The sequence below is a fragment of the Echinops telfairi genome, unplaced genomic scaffold (assembly GCF_000313985.2).
Source record: "Echinops telfairi isolate 266 unplaced genomic scaffold, ASM31398v2 ScPeMD7_7458;HRSCAF=8496, whole genome shotgun sequence".
NCBI lineage: Eukaryota > Metazoa > Chordata > Mammalia > Afrosoricida > Tenrecidae > Echinops > Echinops telfairi.
In genome coordinates this window covers 13,237,193-13,257,617 of record NW_022111358.1, presented here as the reverse complement: position 1 = coordinate 13,257,617, position 20,425 = coordinate 13,237,193, and the positions used below count along the sequence as shown (strand labels likewise).

Below are 20,425 nucleotides of genomic sequence, written 5' to 3'. Positions count from 1 at the left end.
TAACTGTAATTTTGCTACTGTTATGAATCGGGCAACCCCTGCGAAAGAGTTGTTCATTCCTCAAAGGGTTCGCAACCCACAAGTCGAGAACCACTGATTTAGGGTTTCTAACAGTGTATTTACCTTCACCTCATCTTTCTCTATTGGACTAATGCTAGAGTAGACTGAAGGGCTAAGGGGACAAAACAAAGAATTAAACAAAGGCAACTTTCCTCTAATTCCAGAAAAGTTGAAAGGTTTTTACTAACAATTGAATGTGTTCTTTAAAATTAACATATATTTTGTTTGTTTATTCTGAGTCCTGCGTGATAAGGAGTGGCAGGAATTAAAGTTTGGATTCTGAGATCCATTCTTTTTTTCTTTTCTTTTCTTATCTCTTTACTTTTAAAAAAAGATTTATTGACTTACAATTCACATATCAGACCATCAATTCAATTGTTTAGATATATTTAAAAGAGCTGTGCAATCAACACCACAATGAATTTTAGAATGTTCTTCATTCTTTTGTGTGTGCGTGTTTGTTTTTCATTCTTGTACCCATCATTATTACCTTCCCATACCTCCCAACTTACCCTATAACAACCGAAAGGAAGTATTAATCTAATTATTGTCTCTATGAATGATCTACCTGGATTTCATATATATAAAGAAACTCATACAAATAACCAACAACAATAAAAAACATTAAAAACCCTCAATATAAAAATAATATAAACTAAAATTAAAAATTAGTAAAGATGGAAAGTAGTAATATTTTGAATTTTAACGTTCTGCAGCAAATCACTTTCTAGCCCACTCTGTCTGAAGGCAAGACTACTCACGTTCCTAGTCAATGGTCTGAGGGAGTTCAATACAGGCTTAATCTGCCTGAAGAATCTGCAAATGGATTTTAGGCTTGCACTGTCATCCATAGCTTTCTGAAAAGCAGGTGTTCAGAATTTAAGCTCTAATATAATCCCCTTCTCTGATCATAGATGTTATTATTTACAATCTTGAGTCACACAAGCTGATGTACTCTTTTCATGTGGACTTAGCTGACACCACACTTAGGTGGCTCTTTGTTTTAAGACAAGTCTTTAAGATCTGATATTATTTTTCCGATAGTTGGGTACCACCTGATGTCCATTTTTATTACTCCCCCTCTGAGCAAAAACAGCTGTGGAGATTTAGGAAGAGAGAATGAGAAAGAGAAAAACAGGCACATTGTTAAGATGTATTTCTCCCGCTACATCAGGTAGGGTAATCTAGTAAAGTCAAGTAAACAGTTTTCATAAGATAAGAAATAGCTAAATAAAACAAATGAACTACCAAATTTTTCATAGGAGAAACTGAAGTAAAGTATGTGGCTTACTCAGCAAAATAAATAAAATTAAAAACAAAATTGTAAAATTGAACCCAAGGACATCCAGAGAATCACTATGAAATGGGATCACAAGTGAACATCCACAAAACACTGACAAACTTATATTAAAATTAGTCTGATAATGCTATCAAGTAATATAAAACCAAATGCATTATGATAGAAAATAAAACAATTTGGTACCTACTTGTAACAAAGAATTTTTTTGTGAAGGTACAGCTATCAAAGGCAGCAATTTTCTCCTGCAAGACTACAACAAGTATCCTAAAATTAAGAGAAGGGAAGAGATACCAAAACAAAAAACATGTAAGAATATGAAATTTCATAAACTTATTTATTAATTTACGTTATTTCAAAGAAAACAATGAACTAATAATGCAATTATAAAATTGGGCTAGAAATAAAGATTTAAAAAATTAACCATAAGGCCTGGTTTGAGGCAAAATTAAGATGATTACAAGTAAGAAAGTTATCAAAATAAAACAATTTCACCATAAAAATTATTATTTTTTTTTTTCCGAATGCAGTCCCCCACTACCACAAATTAAGCAGTTGAGTTTCCCACATTGGGGAAATCGCAGGGGTCTGCACATCTGGAGTGCAATGGATAAGCCTCGCCCTGGGAAAACCACCTTCGTGATTATGGTATCTCTCCTGCCATAATTTTATTTTCATTATGAAACTCAATAGTCATGGAATTAAATATAAAATGGATTCATGTACTTGCCACTTAAAATGACTGTTGGACTTTCCAATGTAATTGGGGGGAGATATATTAAGACAACTGCTATTTAGTATAAATGAACTATATAGAACTTATTCAATGTATTTGATCAAATTCAGTACAAATTAAATTTTCCTTGGAAATACTTTAAGAAGCCAATTGCTAAAATACATTTTAAGAAATACCTGAACAAACACTCATACACAAAAGGATTTCCATAAGAAAAGCTGCATTTATGATAATGTATGGATAATCCAAGCAGCCCTGGTGGAACATTAGTGAAATTTTCAGCAGCTAGCCAAAAGGTCATCAGTTCAAACCCACCAGCTGTCCTACAGATGTAAGAGTTTGCTTCCACTAAGATGACTGCCTGGAAACCCTAAGGGTACTTTAACTCTGTCCTCTAGGGCCGCAGAATCAGAATCAACTCATGACAACAAGTTTGACAGTTACAGACTTAAAAAAAAAGGACACATCTATCTGCCATTTATTCAGGGCTTCCAATGAGTTTAAACCAGTTTTGTCATGGCCAGAAAAATAAGTACAGACCTATGTTTTCCATTTAAATTGTTAGAATAATCGGATTGGAAAAAATTACAAGCTGAAGCCCTGGAATGGGAGTCCTCACAGAGCCTGGTGTATGAGACTAACTTATTGGCAGTACTGTGGCGAGCCACACACATTCAGGACAGTGCAGTGAACCATCACCTTTGAAAAGGGCACTGCCATATTTGCCCACAGTGCTTTCATCTTTGTAGCCATCTTGTAACTCTGGTCAACAGTTGGAAGCTCTGAAACAATTGAACCAACCCCCACATCACAAACACCTTTACTTGCTGCACTGCACTGCACACACATGCAGCTTTAAAAAAATCACTGAAATCCGTATATACTCAAGTATAAGCCAACCCAAATATCAGCCGAGGCACATAATTTTACCACAAAAACTGCATTAAAAATGTGCTGAAAAACTCAGCTTATACACGAGTATGTACGGTAGCACCAAGGTTTTTGCTGTTGTGTTTTTCACACTAAAGTAAGGTGTCCTCAGAACCATATGGACTTGTTCTGATTTACACACAAAAAAATTCTACTTAAAAATCAGAATGTATCTCATTCTTATCCCGGAGATTGCTTGTAATGATTCAAGGATAACATTGACAAAGTCCTGAGGTCACACTTCAGTTTTCAGTTCATACAGCCTTTCATTTTAAATATGTTTACTTCCAATTGGTAGGAAGAGAAAAGAAAGGGGGTTAAAATTCACATAGAAAGACTTTATAATAACAAATAAGACCTCAACAAAAATAAGATTACGTAGAACTATAAATTATTTTCTTTCACAAAACCATGCAAATATTTTTAACTGATAAGAAATGGCATCTCCTTTTTGTTGTTACAGGTTTTATTTTGAGTATGCATGTGTTTATATATCGTCAATGTAACAAAAATGTTACATTGTACTTTCCTCCTTTGGGGAATGTATTCCACATGATGGCTCAAAGGACTTCATTAGGAATTACACGATTTACGGAGCGGCCCTTTCTCTGCCATCGTGTCATGCTCTGTCTGTACTCCAGTATACATTCTTGTATCAGAAGCCTGTGGTGGTGTCGCTGCTGGGTGCCACTGAGTCATTTCCAAGTTATAGCAGCCCCATGTACAACAAAACACTGTCCTACACTATGCTCACAATTGTTCAGGCATATAAAGGCACGCAAATCAACTTTTCCAATCCACTTCATGAAATATCGCTTTACAAATTTAATCAACACTTTACATTTATTTCATATATTCGCTTTTTAATGAGAAGGATGATTTATATCTGCATCAATAACCTTGAACGGCCCTCTATCAACCAGGGACTTTGTTTTCTCGAATGGTAAACAAATTGACTGACAGAGGTTACTCCTTCTGATCTAAGCTTATGTACTAACATAAACTAAGTTTTCTATATTACTAGAGGTGATATTGAAATTCAATCTATTTGAAATTTTACAGCTCTTTTAATGAATAAATTTAAGAAGGGAAAATCAACATAGTCTTTAAACATTATGAAGTGTAAATTAATAAAGATGATCTAAAAGCATTTTTTACATTCCAGAAACTTGCTTTTAGAACATTCGGATGATACTTCATAGGAAAATTAGCCCTCCACGTAATGAGGAGAACTCTGTATTTTATACATGTGTTATCATATGAAGTAACAGACAAAAAAGCTACTTACCGCTTGTTACAGTGGAGGTCATAGATTGGTGTTTTAAATTGTATGGACTTGACCATCTCCCCAGTGCGAAGTGAATACAGATCCACACAGCAGTAAGGAGGGCTTGTGCTAAAAGAAGATAAAAGCTAATATTAAAAATAAAAATAAATAAAAAGAGTAAGGCAGAGGCATATTCCTTATTGAATACATTATTAAAACCCATTATAAAAATAATTTTGGCAAATTGACTTCAACCTTCCAAAGAAAGATAATAATATATAAAATCCAGAAATTAAAAGCTAGGGAAGAAAAATCACTACCATCCAACAAATTACCATTATATATGGGGCAGAGAAAGAGCTTTGATTTTGTCAGTAAATACATAATAGTGAATTAGATGGTAAATCACCAAAAGAGAAGACACATCCCTTTGCACTAATTTGTTTGAGAAATATGAGAAAAAAAAGCTTAAAAGTTATTTGGGACATTGTAAAGAGGATTTTACATATAACTGAAATGAATTAACATGTATGTACATGAAGTAAGAAGGGGGGGAAATTATCACAAATAGAATTTCCCAAAGTTTATGGACAGAAAGACAAGGTTTTTATCCCAAAAGCTCAACAAACCACATCCAGGGTATTACACCCCACCCAAAAGTCACCAAGTCACAGGAGGCTCACACTTTGCAGAGATAAAGAAGTATTTGTGAGAACAATTTGTGGGAAGAAAGAAAGGGTCACCAACAAAAGAGCACTAGGAAGATTAAATGCTGATTTCTCGGCAGAAAAGGAAATGGTATGCTGTTTTTTTTTAAACCTGAAAGGAATTGTCAACCAACTATATTTCCAAGAAAACTCTCTTTCAAATACACAATAGTGAAGCCAGGACATTCCTAGATAAATAGAATTAAGGGAATTTGTAAAAACTAGGCCCAAACTTTTTTCAATTGCCCCAGATGCAATTTCAATTGTCCAAGATGTGAAACTTGGACAACGAACGAGGAAGACTGAAGAAGAATCAACGCATCTGAATTCTGGTGCTGGCGAAGAGTGTTCAAAGTACTGTGGGCTGCCAACAGAACAAACAGATCTGTCTTGGAAAACGTAAAGCCGGAATGCTCCTTAGTGAAATGACGGCAAGACTTTGTCTCATAGATGTTGGATATGTTGTCAGGAGAGGCAGCAGAAAGAAGACCTTCAAGGAGATGGCTGCAATAATGAGCTCAAAACCAAGAACAATTATGAGGACGGCGCAGGAGCAGGCAGTGCTTCCCTCTGTTATAATGTAAGGTGCCTAATGAGTCATCTACTAACCAAAAAAGACCAAACTCACAAGTAATATTAAAAGGAGTCCTTCAGAAGAACAACCTCTAATTAAGACACAAGACAGCAAACCAGAATACCAAGCCAGATAAATAATTTTCAAATATAAAACAAAGCTGTAATAATGAAAACAGGGAACCAGAGAGGTCAATCTGAAAATGAGTGTTCTGGATAGTGTGTGGGGAAAACTGTGGAACAGAACTTAAAATTGCAAGAGAACTGGCTTACTAGCTAGAGACAGGTGGGATCCCCAAGATTATGGCCCTGGGCCTTCACCTCCGTGTTATTATAATCAACCAGTTAAGGTCAAAAGAGCAGCACTTTAACCAAGGACAAAGGGTTGAGGAAGAAAGAGGCATGAAAACAGGAAACAGGAAGGAAATGGGATAAGCAAAGGTACACTGTGGAAATTGCAATAGATGAATTCACCAGACTAGTAGGTAATTTTGAATGAAAACCTGTAACCTGCTCTGCAAACCTTCACCTAGTTCACAATAAAAAGTTTTTGCTTTTTCATTGGCTTACAAGTGTCCATCTAAGATACAGACCATAGCTCTTCACTGCCATTGAGTCAATTCCAACTCATAGTGACTCTGCAGCGTAGGGTTTCTGAGGCTGTAACTTGTTATGGTGGTGGGAAGCCTGGTTTCTATTAATCTGGGGGGAGGGGGGAAGGTACGAGGAAAATAAAGAATAAATAAGAAATTACAAGACTAAGAGTGCAAACAAATCATGCATAGGCTCATCTAGCCTGAGATCTGAAAATGGTTCCAGATTTTACTATTGAACAATCTAATAAGAGAAGGCCCCAGAAAAAAAGTAGGATGATTCAGCCTGGGAAAACCTTCTCTGACAGTTCACCCTGTCGGACAGGGTCACTACAATTTTTAATTAACTCAAAAGCACATGCCAATAAGAGATACTACTAAATCCACTAAATAGCTAAAATGAAAAAAAGGTGGCCAATAAGAAGCAATGACAAGAAAGTATAGTATAAGCCGACCCGAATATCAGCTGAGGCACCTAATTTAACCACAAAAACTGCATTAAAAAATGTGCTGAAAAACTCTGCTTATAAATGAGTATGTACAGTAAATGGGAATGCCAAAGTATCTCTTAAAGCTGGTTTTGGAATTTCTTAAAAATCTGAACATATGGCCAAGGGAATTCATAAGCTCACTGAAATATGGAAGGGTACACACACAGGTGAACTGGAAATCAACAAATGGGATTTAATAAGAATAAAACACCTGTGCACCTTGAAAGACTTCACCAAGAGGGTAACAAGGCAACCCACAGACTGGGAGAGGATTTTCAGTAATGACACAACAGAAAAAGGACTTATTACTAAAATCTACAACACCGTCATGGCCTGCAAAAAGGGGGAAACAATTAACCCCCTAAGGAAGGGGGCAAAAGAACTGAAAAGAATTTTCACTCGGGAGGAGACCTCATGGCCAACAAACACATGAGAAAGTGTTCCCGTTCATTAGCTATAAGAGAAATGCAAATTAAAACAACCATGAGATACCATCTAACACCCCTGAGGTTAGCCCAAATGGGAAAATCAGAAAGCAACAAATATTGGAGGGGATGTCATGAAATAGGAACCCTCCTCCACTGCTGGTGGTCATGTAAATATGAACAGCCAATGTGAATAGCGATCTGGTGATACTTAAAGAAAATGGAAATTGATCTACCTTATGACCCAGCTATCCCTCCTCTGGGCATATACCCAGAGGAGGTAAGAAATAAAACATGACCAGTCAACTGCACTCCAATGTTTATTGCGGTGCAATTCACAATCGCAAAGAGTTGGAAACAACCTAAATTTCCATCGATAGACAGTGGATTAGTACTCTCTGGCACATACACACAATGGAGTACTGTGCAGCACTAAAAAGCACAGACGATCACATGAAACACATCGTTTCATGGGAAGGTAATTATGTTAAGCGAGGTAAGCCAATTGGATGGAATTATGTTAAGCAAGGTAAACTAATCTCAAACAGAGAAGTATAACATAAGTCCCCTGAGGTAAGTACAATCAGCACAGCAGGACTAGAAGAAAAGACACTGATATCACAATATATGGGTGGAAGCACAGGCAGTGGGGGGTGGGGGGACAGCTGTCAGACCAAACCCAGGGAGGTGCATGTGAATTCAACATAAAGAAGGGAAAGGGAAAAGGAAGTGGGAGAATAGGGTGTGGAGACACTGAGATGATGACATGGGGGGGGGGGGATCAGGGCACCAACCCACCCATGGGGAGAGTATTGGTTGTGTCTACACAGAACTGGAGGGTGCATACAGACCTCACCACAGCGTGCCAATCCAGGAGGGCAACGTAACACATGGAGGAATGCATTTCCCACCCTGGAAGTGTGTTCCGCAGAGAATGACACTAGACCTTCTGGTGGGGGAAAGGAACCAGCCTACCATACCCAGACGGAAGCCAAACAAGAAGGAAAAGAGGGGACAGTCGGCCTAGACTCCATATAGGCACACCAAGCCCAGAGGATGAGGTCCCTGCATGGAGCTGCTAAGGTACAGAGAGGACTGTAGGGCTACCAGCAACTCAAGACATGCTGTCCCCTAACTAGAGCATACAGACACAGGGGACAATAATGGGGACACATGGGGTGGGGAGAGTGCGGGAATGGAGCATAACAGATCAGCAACTGGAGTACAGCCGAGCCACAGAGCCCCTGAGGAGCTCCAAGAATGGACTTTGGGTGAAGAGGGGCAGCCCCCAGATCTCCCTCAAGACCAGAAGGTAGGGTCTCATGGGGACCAGCAAACAGACCTGGACTATGTGGGGTGTTTTTATCTTTCTTTCTTTCTTTTTCTTCTTTTCTCTCATCTTTTTCTCTTTTCTTTCTTCAACCATATGTTTTCTTATTGTTCAGACTAGGACATGGGAGGGAAGCTGGGGAAGAAGGCAATGGGGCCAATGGCCCTGGAAGGTAGAGGGGGAAGAAGGAGGTGGGGAGAAGGGTGTGGTGAGCGGACAGGATCATGGACAGGGGAACAACTAGGGAAGCAGAACCAACATCTATGAGAGGGTAGAGAACCTGTGAGTAGTAGAGCAACACCAGGCTAGTGGAGAGGAAGCACTAAGAGGTGGAAGCAGAGGGAAAGTGATGGCGGGGCAGGAGGAGGCAAAAGGAAACAGAGGCAAGCTCTAAGAAGCAAAGTCATAGAGAGATTAACAGGTGTGTATTTATGCAAATATATTAATCTATAACAATAGTGGTATTGGCCTATGAACATATACTTATAAGGCAATACACTGAAGTTGTAGAAGGACCTTGGACCTCGGTTCATACCTTTCTTCAATACAAGAATACTTTGTTCTAACAAATTGGCATTCTGTGATGCTCACCTCCCACACCACCCACCACCCCCACTACACAATCACTGAAGACAAAGATGGGTGCATAAGCAGAAGTGGTAAAGACAGATGGTACCCGGCTATTAAAAGATATAGTGTCTGGGGTCTCCAAGGCTTGAAGTTAAACAAGTGGCCATCCAACAGTGAAGCAACAAGCCCATGTGGAAGAAGCACACCAGCCAGTGCAATCATGAGGTGTCATCGAGACCAGGCAAGGATGATCAGAAGACTTATAACAAACGGTAAACAAACAAACAAAAATGCACTGGTGAGAATGGAGGGAGGTTGGAGTGGAGACCCAAAGCCCATCTTTGGACAATGGAACATCCCCCACAGAGGGGTTTCAGGGTGGGGATGAGTCAATCAGGGTGCATTAGAGCACCAATGGGTCATGCAATATACCTCTGATCCCTGGAGATCCCCTCACCCCCTGCTATCACGAACTCTGTGCCACTTCCCAATCTAGACTAGACAGGAGCATGTACATAGTTATAGGCAAGGGATAAAACTCACAACACATGGAACCCAGGAACATGAATGGGAAAAGAGATACCAAAAGGGTAGGGGAAAGGGGGAATGGTGGGGAGGGATAGGGACACCGATTACAATGAATGGCACATAACCACACACCCCCATCCAGAGGGAAGAACAACAGAAACCACAGGGGAAGGGAGCCAGCGGTCGTTGTGTGATTTTAAAAATAATTAACAATCTACAATCTATCAAGGGGCCACGAGGGTTGGGGATGGGTGGGAAGAGGAGCTGATCCCAAGGGCTCAATGGAAAGTAAATGTCTAGAAAAGAACGATGGAATATATGTATAAATGTCAGATACAACTGATGAATGGTTTGTAACAAGAGTTGTAGGAGCCCCCAATAAAATTTTTTGAAAAAAAAAACCAAAATCTGAACATATATATGTGCCAGTAATTTCTCAGTCAAGAATTTTCCTGTGTCTTATAATGAAAACTGGAAGTAAAAAAACCTCTAATATGCATTAGTAGGATAATAAAAATTATAGTATATTGATATGATGGAATACTGGTCAACACTTTAAAAGAACAAACTAATTACACATTCAAAAGCATGCAAAAATTCCATAAACATTATGCTAAATGAAAAAGACAGGTATACATTTTTTATGTAAGAAACCTGAACAGGGCAAAATAATAATAATAATAATAATAATAATAATAAGTAGCAAATTAGAAGTTGTCAGGGGCCTGGGATGAAGGGAACATACAGAGACAAAAATGTCAAAAGAAAATATTCAGAGTAATGAAAATGTGTGATATCTTTCGTGTTGTTGTTAGATGCCAGCAAGTCAGCTCTGACCCATAGTGACCCTCTGTACCAAAGAACCAAATACTTCATGGTTCTGCACCATCTTCATAATTGTTCCTATCCCTGAGGCCACTGGTGTAGCTACTGTGTCAATCCCACTCCTCAAGGGCCTTCCTCTTTTTCACCGCCCCTCCACTTTGCCAAACATGATGTCCTCCTCCAGGGACTGGTCTCTCCTGTCCAAAATATGTAAGACAAAGTCTTGCCATCCTTGCTTCTTCAGAGTACCCCAGCCTTAATTTTTCCAATACAGAACTGCCTGTCCGTTTAGCAGTCCATGGTACTTTCAATACTCTTTTCCAGAACCGCAATTCAAATGCATCCATTCTTCTTTAGTCTTTCTTATTCCTGCCCAACTTTCATGTGCATATGATGCAATAGAGAATACCATGGCTTGGGTCAGGCGTACCTTGGGTCAGTCCTCAAAGAAACATCTTTTTTTCCCCAATACTCTAAAGAAGACTTATGCAGCAGAATTACCTAGTGCAATACATCTTTGGCACTCTTGACTAGTGCTTCCGTGAGCACTGATTGTGGATACAAGCAGGCCAAAATCCTTGACAATGTCCGTGTATCATGATGTTACCAATTGGTCCAGTTGTGAGGATGTTGGTCTTCCTTACACTGAGTTGTGATCCATACTGAAGGCTACAATCTTTGATCTTCCTCAGCAAGTACTTCAATTCCTCCTGACTTTCAGCAACCAAGGTTGGATCATCTGCATATCACAGGTTGTTAATAAGCCTTCCTCTAATCCTGATACCACATCCTTCGTATAATCCAGCTTCTCTGATGATTTGCTCAGCATACAGACTGAACAAGTATGGTAAGACGATACAACCCTGATGCACACTTTTCCTGATTTTAAACCGTGCAGTATTCTCTTGTTCTGCTCACACAATTGCCTCTGGTATACAACTGACTAAACTAGAGAGAGGGAGAATTTAGCAAAACATGAAATTCAAGCTTTAAAACTGGCCCATACCATTTTTCATTCCTATGCGGAGAAGGAATGAGTTAATAATAAAGGAAATCTAGCATTTTTTCAGAGCAGCTGTGAGGGAAACAACATCTTGTCACTTTCAATTAACAGCTCATTATGGTTGAAGCAAACTAGAAAGTGAAATTCTGATCACTTCACCATACAAAGTCACAACGGAGCTTCTTCCTGTAGATCCCCCAGTAAAAGCAGACAAAACAATCGCTATGAAGGGTCAAAGCTGACTGAACAAGGCTTGGCAGAACTAAAAAACCTGTATTAATATGTGTGCAGAAGGAAAACCTCATTCAATGTCTAATAAAGATAACTCTTTAAAAGAAGAGCCTTCACAAAGTTACACATTCATAGAGCCATCGGCATACTTCCTGCAAATAACAGCTTGTGTACAGGCCCGACATACCCCCTGTCCTCTGAATTCTCTTTAAAACTGTTACTACTATTCCTGGGGGACACAGAAAACTTCAATTTTAGTGCAGAGCTGGCTGATCTAAAAGCTTTCCATAGAACAAAGTGAGTAGCTAGAGTGTTCCATAAGAGATAAGCCTAAACTTTCTACATGTGGGACATAGCAAACAATGCCACAGGAAAGTTGTACACTTGATCTACTTCCTACAAAGTTCAAATGCATTAACATTTTTAAAGGTGAATGTTTGAATTAGTCATAAGAAAACTATAACATTTTCACAGAGCTTGGAACTGAGGGTTCACTGTTTCTATGGACGTTCGTTTGTGAGTTAGCATGACTTCTCTTGATTAATGATACTGAAGAAGGTTACTGTTATTAGTGTGGAATAAAATTTCTATTAAAATACATATTTTACTTTATTTCAAAAAAAAGAAAACTATAACATCATATAAAGAAAACACTAAAAATTTTCTAATAGACATGTTAAGAGACAAATTTAGAATGTGACTAAATCTATGTCAAGCAAAATCAATGGTTAGAGGAAAAGCAGAAATAATCATTTTTAATACTAACTGGTGACTAATGGGCCTCTAAATTCTGATCAAGCTTCTTAGCTTTTCTAGTAAGTAGACAACAATATGTAAAGTAAAATCATTTTATCGTTTTCATGATAAATAAGTGAAAATGAGTGTAAATTCTCCTTAACTGACATTCCCTTAGCCCAAGTAACTTGTTTTGAAATGAATTACCACATACGTGTGTTGGAAAAATTTTTACCACAAAAATCTGTTCCCTACATTATATCTGATCTACATCTATAAAGGAAGTCATTAACTTTTTATTAGAGAGAAAAAGTCCACATTTTTATATTACAACCGCCAGTTATGGAATTTATATATTTAATTCATTTCAGTAAATAGGGTTGATTAAATCTATTTAAAGAGCTATTCTTTAAAATGCTTCCCAAATTGAAAGTGAAAGGTAATTTAAACAATTATGAACCATAAGCAAAATAGTTAAACAGTATTTCTTAACTAACCTTATTAGTAAAAATATTTAAAAGACAGTAAATATTTTCATCTAAAAAACAAACTACATAAACAAATAACTATACTTGCCTAAAGGGTATTTGGTTAAATTCTCAATAATCATAAATGTTTTAAATTCAAGCCCATATATGGTTTATTAAATTCTGAAAGTTTATTAATCTATCCCCCATATTCTTCCACCATTCCTTTAATAAATAAAAAAATATGTTGAGTCTTCATTATAACCTATATAATCAAATCTTAAGTCACAGGTATTGGCCATAAAAAACAATTGAAAAGATGAAAGTTCTCTGCATAGAGCACCATTAAACTAATCACCACTGAGAATTAAGATTTTTTTGGTACAAAAGAACTTCCTAAACTTGTTAATTAAAACGTATGGGGATTTTACATAGAAAATATGCAGATGACCATTAACCCATTGCCCGCAAGTGGATTCTGACATAAGCATGAAGTGGCTGGTGGATTTGCCTTGCTATCTACAGCTGATGGAAGGAAATGTCGTAGGTGCCTTGTCTGCCCACCTCTGGCGATACGAAAAAGTAGAATCTAAATCTACACCAACCCAAGGTTGACTGCCACAAGGCTGACACAATTGAGAAATGCCTCCACCTAGTCTGAGACTCTCCCAATGGCACTTTAGCTCTCTGCTGGGTTCAGTAATTCATTTCAATGGCTACACTCTAATCACAGACTAGACTCACGTTATGGGGGTGTGTTACGGAAGTAAATAAGTCAGGATCAGAAAACAAACTAGGGGCGCTCACATCAGACTAAGAATGATAATGCACTCTCATGAAACAGATTAAGATGTAAACAATTTAGAAAGCATGTGTAAACACTTTTTCCTGCCCTCCTTCCCTTCTCCCTCATCCAGCTACAATCATGAACTGGTGACAATTCTAAAATCAAGTATAACTAAATCAGCTGGGGTCTCACACCTAAATGGTCTCACCCCTAACCAAGATGACTTTAAACTGAAGTTTCTAAGGACTTCAAACGTAAGCTGACCTATAATCATTAACCCACTACCTTTCCTATGTATAAATACCCCTCTTTCTGCTTGAACCCCGGAGCATTTTATATTTTTGATTAATGGTGTTCCTATTCCTCTGTGTGCTCTGGAATTCTCAGGAATTGTTTAAGGTAAAATAACCTCTCAACGTGGAGCCCTTTCACTCCTTGTGTTGACAGTTCGTTGAGTTATATTGTGAACTTGGGTTTGATTCCTGCAAGTAAATGTTTGTTTTGACTATCATTAGAAGATGGGAGATATCATATATAAAGGACATATAGAGCTAACTTTGGGGACCCCAATTCACTGCATGAATAACCTGAATGTTATTGTTTGCCTGGTATAAGTTCCTGTGAGATAACTTGAAAATTAATGGCCACTTTTGTCTACTTTCTATTTGAAGGAACAGAATGCATTAAACTCAAGAATTAAAGCAGGTTTCATATAGGGATTATGAAGGAATCCCAAAGTTTTTAAGGTGCCCAAAAAGAACTGTGAGCATTGGTTCAAGCATCTTAAAAGACTTCAGGTAATGGACCGAAAGATAAGTGAAAATATAAGCTGAGGCATAAGATGGGCCAAAGCAAGGTTGCTCAAAAGACTCAACTTTCCTACAACCAAGCCCCAGAGTAGACTCTCTATTTGGAATTTTTTTTTAATCTAGGAAACCAAAGTTCAAGCTATCGTTAAAATCCCTGATAAATGAGCCTGGATTGCCTCATTCCCAAAACACTTGTTTTGGGGGTTCACATTAAAAACATTGTAGACTGATTTCAAATAATTTCGAAATTCAATGGTCACTTTGAGTTTCCCTTCACATTTTGCCCCCTTTCCTCTGGGAAAGATTGGTGTTCATGTTTGGTCAGAGGGTGTTAAATCCCTCCAGCAGAGTTTGGCAATCTCAGTGAGTTTATCTAAGACCCACTGGTTTGTTTATTCGTTCATTCATTCATTGAGGGTGGGGGAATCAATTTTAACCAATCTTACCAAAGAATTGCTGTATTTATTTTAAGAAACTTGATTTCCAGTGCTGAGTTAGTGTATAAGCCTGCTTTTCGAGCAGGTATCACAGAATATTATGTTGCTTTTCTGTTTTGCCTTTGTCCTGAGAAATACCTGTACTCTGTTTGTTGTGTCTGAGTTTCTGACTTGTATGAGCTGGAGCCATAACTGGCAGATGCCATTTTTCATGAGGCGGTCCTTAATCTCAGTTCTTTTCTCTTCCAAGAAAAAGTTCTTGAACCTATTTTAGGATTGGAATTTTTACTGCTATTCTGGGAATTTTTTTAATAGAAATTGTTCTATTTGAAAAGTATACTGAAAGAACAATGGATTCCTATTTTGATAGACATAATATTGCCTTAAAATTAACAAAACATTGACTCTCTCACTGCCTCACTCACTCACTGACTCTCTCACTGTCTCATTCTCACTCTCACTGTCTCATTCTCACTCTTTCACTGCCTCACTCTCTCACTACCTCACTCACTCACTGCCTCACTCACTCACTGTCTCATTCTAAAAAAAATAAAAAATAAATTAACAAAACATTATAAATTGTATCTCTAAAGAGTCCTTTTAAAGAATAAAAAAAAACCTAGATGATGAAAAGGCATTAATTTCCTAACTCGGAATGACATTAACTAGATTAGATTGCAATATTCTTTCATAGAATTTACTGATTAAAGATAAGAGATTATGTCTTAATATTCCAAGGAGTGTATTAAAAGCAACTCATTTTGACAAATGGTTTATTATTATGTCAACCAAGAAAGGTAAATATTTTTAACAGTTTTATTGCCAATTAATCCACATATCACACAACTCAATAGTTTGATCATATCAAAAAAAATTACACAATCAATACCACAATTTCAGAACATGTCCTTTTGTGTTCCTAGTGATTAAATCACCTCTAAAATGAGTTGTATAATCACCTTCCTAGTGCTCCCTCCTCCTCCTCTACTGTCTTCATTGTTTACTCCCCAAATGCCCTCACTCTCCACAACTCCCCTGCCCCCCCATACTCCCTTGAAACCCGTGCATCAGTTATTATCTCCATGCATCCACACCTTCTGTGCTTCTCAAACTGGTAAACCCAGCAGAAACAATAAACAACAAAAATGAAATGAAGTGGTAAGCATAAAACAATAGTAATATGAAGATAAAAATACAAACAATGAGTAAGAAAAAAATACCACCATCAATACTTAAAAAGCCAGGAAAGAAGTTTTTGTTACGGAACAAACACAAGATTCCTACACCTAAAACAAATTCAGCTTGAGTCTAGAGCAGTGGTTTTCAACCTTCCTAATGCCACAGCGACCCTTTAATACAGTTCCTCATATTGTGGTGAGCCCCCAACCACAAAATTGTTTTTGTTGCTACTTCATAATTGTAATTTAGCTACTGTTATGAATTGAGCAACCCAAAAGGGGTTGTAACCCACAAATTGAGAACCACTGGTCTAGAGGAGGGTAAACTGACCCAGTATCAAGCTCGATCCAACATAATCAGAATTATAATGATCTATATAATAATTGATAGTAAGGCTGTTCCAGAGCTTTGCTTGTGGCTAGAGGGGATCTGCCAGAGGCTTAATCTGATTAAATACCCTACAGATGAGTTTTTTGGGCTCCCACTGTCCACAGCCTTCCACAAATTGGGTGTTCACAATTTTATCTCTGGTACTTTTCCCTTTCGTTATATTTGAATTATATTATTGTCATCTTTGGATCACACAAGCTGGTATGCTTCTTCCATGAGGGCTTAGTTGACGCCTCCCTTAGATGGCTGCTTGTGTGAATACAAGTCTTTAAGACCCTAGAAAGCTAAATTTTATTTTATTTTATGAAAGCTAAATTTTAAAAGAAAAATCTTTTCAAGTAATTTAATCTAGGTTATATAAAATTTGTTTGATTTAGTGGGAGTAATTTTTATTAATTGAATAATGAGAAGGAAGAATGCTAAACTGCTTACCAAGATAATAATAAAAATAGAAGGAAGACAATTGAGTTACTCTTTGTCTTTCAAAATATATAATCTAACTTAAACATATTTAAATGAATGGGGATGAATCTATTCACATTTAACAATGAGCCTCTGATATCCATAGGACTTCAGAAAAGGTTGTGAAAAGACTTCTCCAAACAAGGTAAAAATCTTTTTGAGGGATGGCAAATATAAATAAGATGGCAAAGCAGATACTGAAGAAGTCTAGTATAAGAAAAATGCTGTCTTAACAATTACTGGAAATTGGGTAGATTGCCATCATAAAATATTGACAGAATAATTTAGGACAGCAATAAGAAAAAAATTTAAAAAGGTACGGGGTAAGGTACAAAAATAACAATAATAATATATCATTGATCAAGGATTCACAAGTATGGGAGAGTAGGGGAAATGGGGGGGGGGGAGGATCTAACCAAGGGCTCAAGTAGAAAGAAAATGTTTTAAAAATGATCATGGCAACACATGTACAATTAATACAATTGATTTATGGGTTGTTATAAGATCTGTTAGAGCACCTCAAAACTGATTACTTTTTTAAAAAGAAGATAAAATCTAGAATAGAAATATAGTACTTCCTCAACACAACAACACTTTGTTCTATTAATCTGGTATTCCATGATGCTCACCTTCCCAACACGATCACTGAAGACAAAGGGGGTATGTGGTGAAGAAAGATGATGGTGCCCAGCTATCAAAAGATATAGTGTCTGGGGTCTTAAAAGCTAAAAGATAAACAAAGGCCATCTAGCTGAGAAGCACCAAAGCTCACATGGAAGAAGCACGCCAGCATGTGTGATCATGAGATGTTGATAGGATCAGGTATCAGGCATCAAAGACCCAGTACTAAAAAAATCTTATCATTGTGAATGAAGGAGAGTGCAGAGTAGAAACCCAAAGTCCATCTGTAGGCAACTGGACATCCCCTTACAGAAGGGGAATGGAGAAGAGACAAGCCAGTCAGGGTACAGTATAGCACCGATGAAACATACAACTTTCCTCCAGTTCTTTACTACTTCACCCCCCGCCCCCACTATCACAATCCTAATTCTACCAAACAAATCGGGCTAGACCAGAGGATGTACACTGGTACAGATCAGAGTTGGAAACACAGGGAATCCAGGACAGATAAACCCCTCAAGACCAGTAATGAGAGTAGTCATACCAGGAGGGGAAGGGGAAGGTGCAGGGAGAAAGGGAGAACCGATCACAATGATCTACCTATAACCCCCTCCCAGAGGGATGGACAACGGAAATGTGGGTAGAGAGAGACACCGGTCAGTGTAAGACATGGGGAAAAAATTAATAAATTATCAAGGGTTCATGAGAGAGGGAAGGAAGGGGGGAAATGATGAGCTGATGCCAAGGGCTCAAGTAGAAAGCAGATGTTTTGAGAATGATGATGGCAAGAAATATACAAATGTGCTTGACACAATGGATGGATGTAGGGATTGTGTAAAGAGTTGTACGAACCCCCAATTAAAAAAAAAGAAAAGAAAAATATAAACACTTTTATTTAAACAGTAAATTGTATTTTGTAATATATAGGTTTCAATCACTTTCCGAGATTGGTACGTAGTTTACCGAGTAATAAATTGACTTAATGGGTATTCATTATAATTGATGTTTATAAGCTCTAACTTTTTATGTCACAGTTTATTAATAATCTGATCATTTTTGCCACTTAAAACATTGTACTATAAGAGGTATGTAACACGGGCTTCAAGGTTTTCTAAAGTGAAATTAATTTTATATGGTCAAAGTTCTTGTTTAATATAACTAAATTTGCGGGATTAACTTGAGAATTGAGAGCTCTAATGTAAATTAGTATCTAAAGCAAATAATAGTGCATCTCACTATCAAGATAACCCAAAACTCTGACAGGGTACTGTGTGCAAGTTGCCTCAATGGCAGCGGGTCATATTCCATTATTTCGTAAAGTGCTAAAAAGATTTATTTGATATATCATGAGTAACATAAAACACATTTTCAAATCAAGAGAAGTATCAAATTTTCAACCAGGAGTCCCCTAGGTTTCCTTTATTCTCTATCCAAAAAGACTCATCCCTCTACTAGTGGAGTACTTTTAGTTTTACCTAATGTTACCCAGCTACAGTGGTTCTATTCCACACTAAAACTCGTTTTCTTTCGCTCCTAACATAATAGGAAACACTTCTTCAACGATTATAGTATATCCTTATTAATTATGCTTGCTAGCAAATCTAAGAAAATACTATAAACCACAGAATTTGTACAGTCTAAGATGGTGAATTTTACAATCTGTGAATCTCATTTTTTAAAATACAAAGGGAAGGCAAATTAATTCTACATATGGGAAAAAATATTAGAATTAAATATTAAATGTTGACAAATGATATGCATAAAGTTAAACTTAGTATGGAAAGAGAATATAAAATACAGAATATGAAAGTATATGTATCACTGTTCACAGGCCCATATTAGGATTGGAGAACAAGAGAATGAGAAATAACCTGGGAGTATTGATGTCTTTATGATTAAGTTTATAAACAAGCACAATCTATTGTTGAAATAGGTAAAGGCAGAAAGCAAGAGAGAACACCAGGAGTATGGGAAAGGTTTCCTCTTAACTTCAACCAATGGTGATATGGAGGCTAGAAAGAGAAATGCTATTTATATATAAATATATAAGGAAGCTTTGACATACGGAATTAAAAAAATAAAATGTTTCCACAAATTCTAAAAAAGTCTTTCACATATCAAAGATCACAAGTTTACTAATACATTTTAGACCAAATACAATTAAGACTGTCCATTGCAAAGGAGTTCTGGTGTCATAATGTTTGCATGCACATTGGGCTGCTAACCACAAGGTCAGCATTTCAAAACTACCAACCAGTTCCAAGGGAGTTACAGTCTTGAAAACTCACAAACTCCACTCTGCCATGTCCTATGGAGTCAAAATTGACTCAATGACAGTTGAGTTTGGACCAATTACCTAAACTATTAGGCAAAACTTTCACTCCAAATAAGAGTGCTTTTTAAAAAAGATTATTACCTTAATCTTTTCCAGTTAGATCAGATATATTATATCATTCACATTTTTGTTGATGAGCCATATTAATCAAAGAAATGAAAAATCTTACAGGCATCTACATATGTAAATATATATATATAAAAATAAAACACAGGAGGGGAATAGAACTATGTACTCATATCTACATGTCAAGAATTAAGGTTGCAGATGAACATTGGGCCTCGACTCAAGTACTCCCTTAACACAAGAACACTTTGTTGTAATAATCCAGCATTCTGTGATGCTCACCTTCCTGACACGATCACTGAAGACAATGTGTGCATAAGCAAATGTGGTGAAGAAAGCTGATGGGGCCTGGTAATCAAGAGATATAGCATCTGGTGTCTTAAAGGCTTGAAGATGAAAAAGTGGCCATCTAGCTCAGAAGAAACAAAGCCCACATGGAAAAAGCACACCAGTCTATGTGATCATAAGGTGTCAATGGGATCAGGTATCAGATATCTAAGGCCCAGAACAAAATCATACCTAAGGTGAATTGGGAGGGGGTTGCCAATGAGTGGAGACCTAATGCCCATCT

The 20,425-nt window shown here is 37.3% G+C and overlaps 1 protein-coding gene and 1 pseudogene across 9 annotated transcripts in view; both read right to left on the bottom strand.

Moving 5' to 3' along the window:
• Window positions 1-20,425, bottom strand: part of BCAS3 (BCAS3 microtubule associated cell migration factor) — a 550,239-nt gene that overhangs the window by 426,901 nt on the left and 102,913 nt on the right. For all 9 annotated transcript variants that reach the window (XM_045299618.1, XM_030888097.2, XM_004706992.3 and 6 more), the window contains exons 8-9: window positions 4,312-4,419; window positions 1,548-1,624 (exon numbers count right to left, since the gene is read on the bottom strand). In XM_045299618.1, the coding sequence (XP_045155553.1) occupies window positions 1,548-1,624; window positions 4,312-4,419 (185 nt within the window). The remainder of the gene's footprint in view (window positions 1-1,547; window positions 1,625-4,311; window positions 4,420-20,425) is intronic.
• Window positions 1,879-2,027, bottom strand: LOC115872985 (annotated as a pseudogene).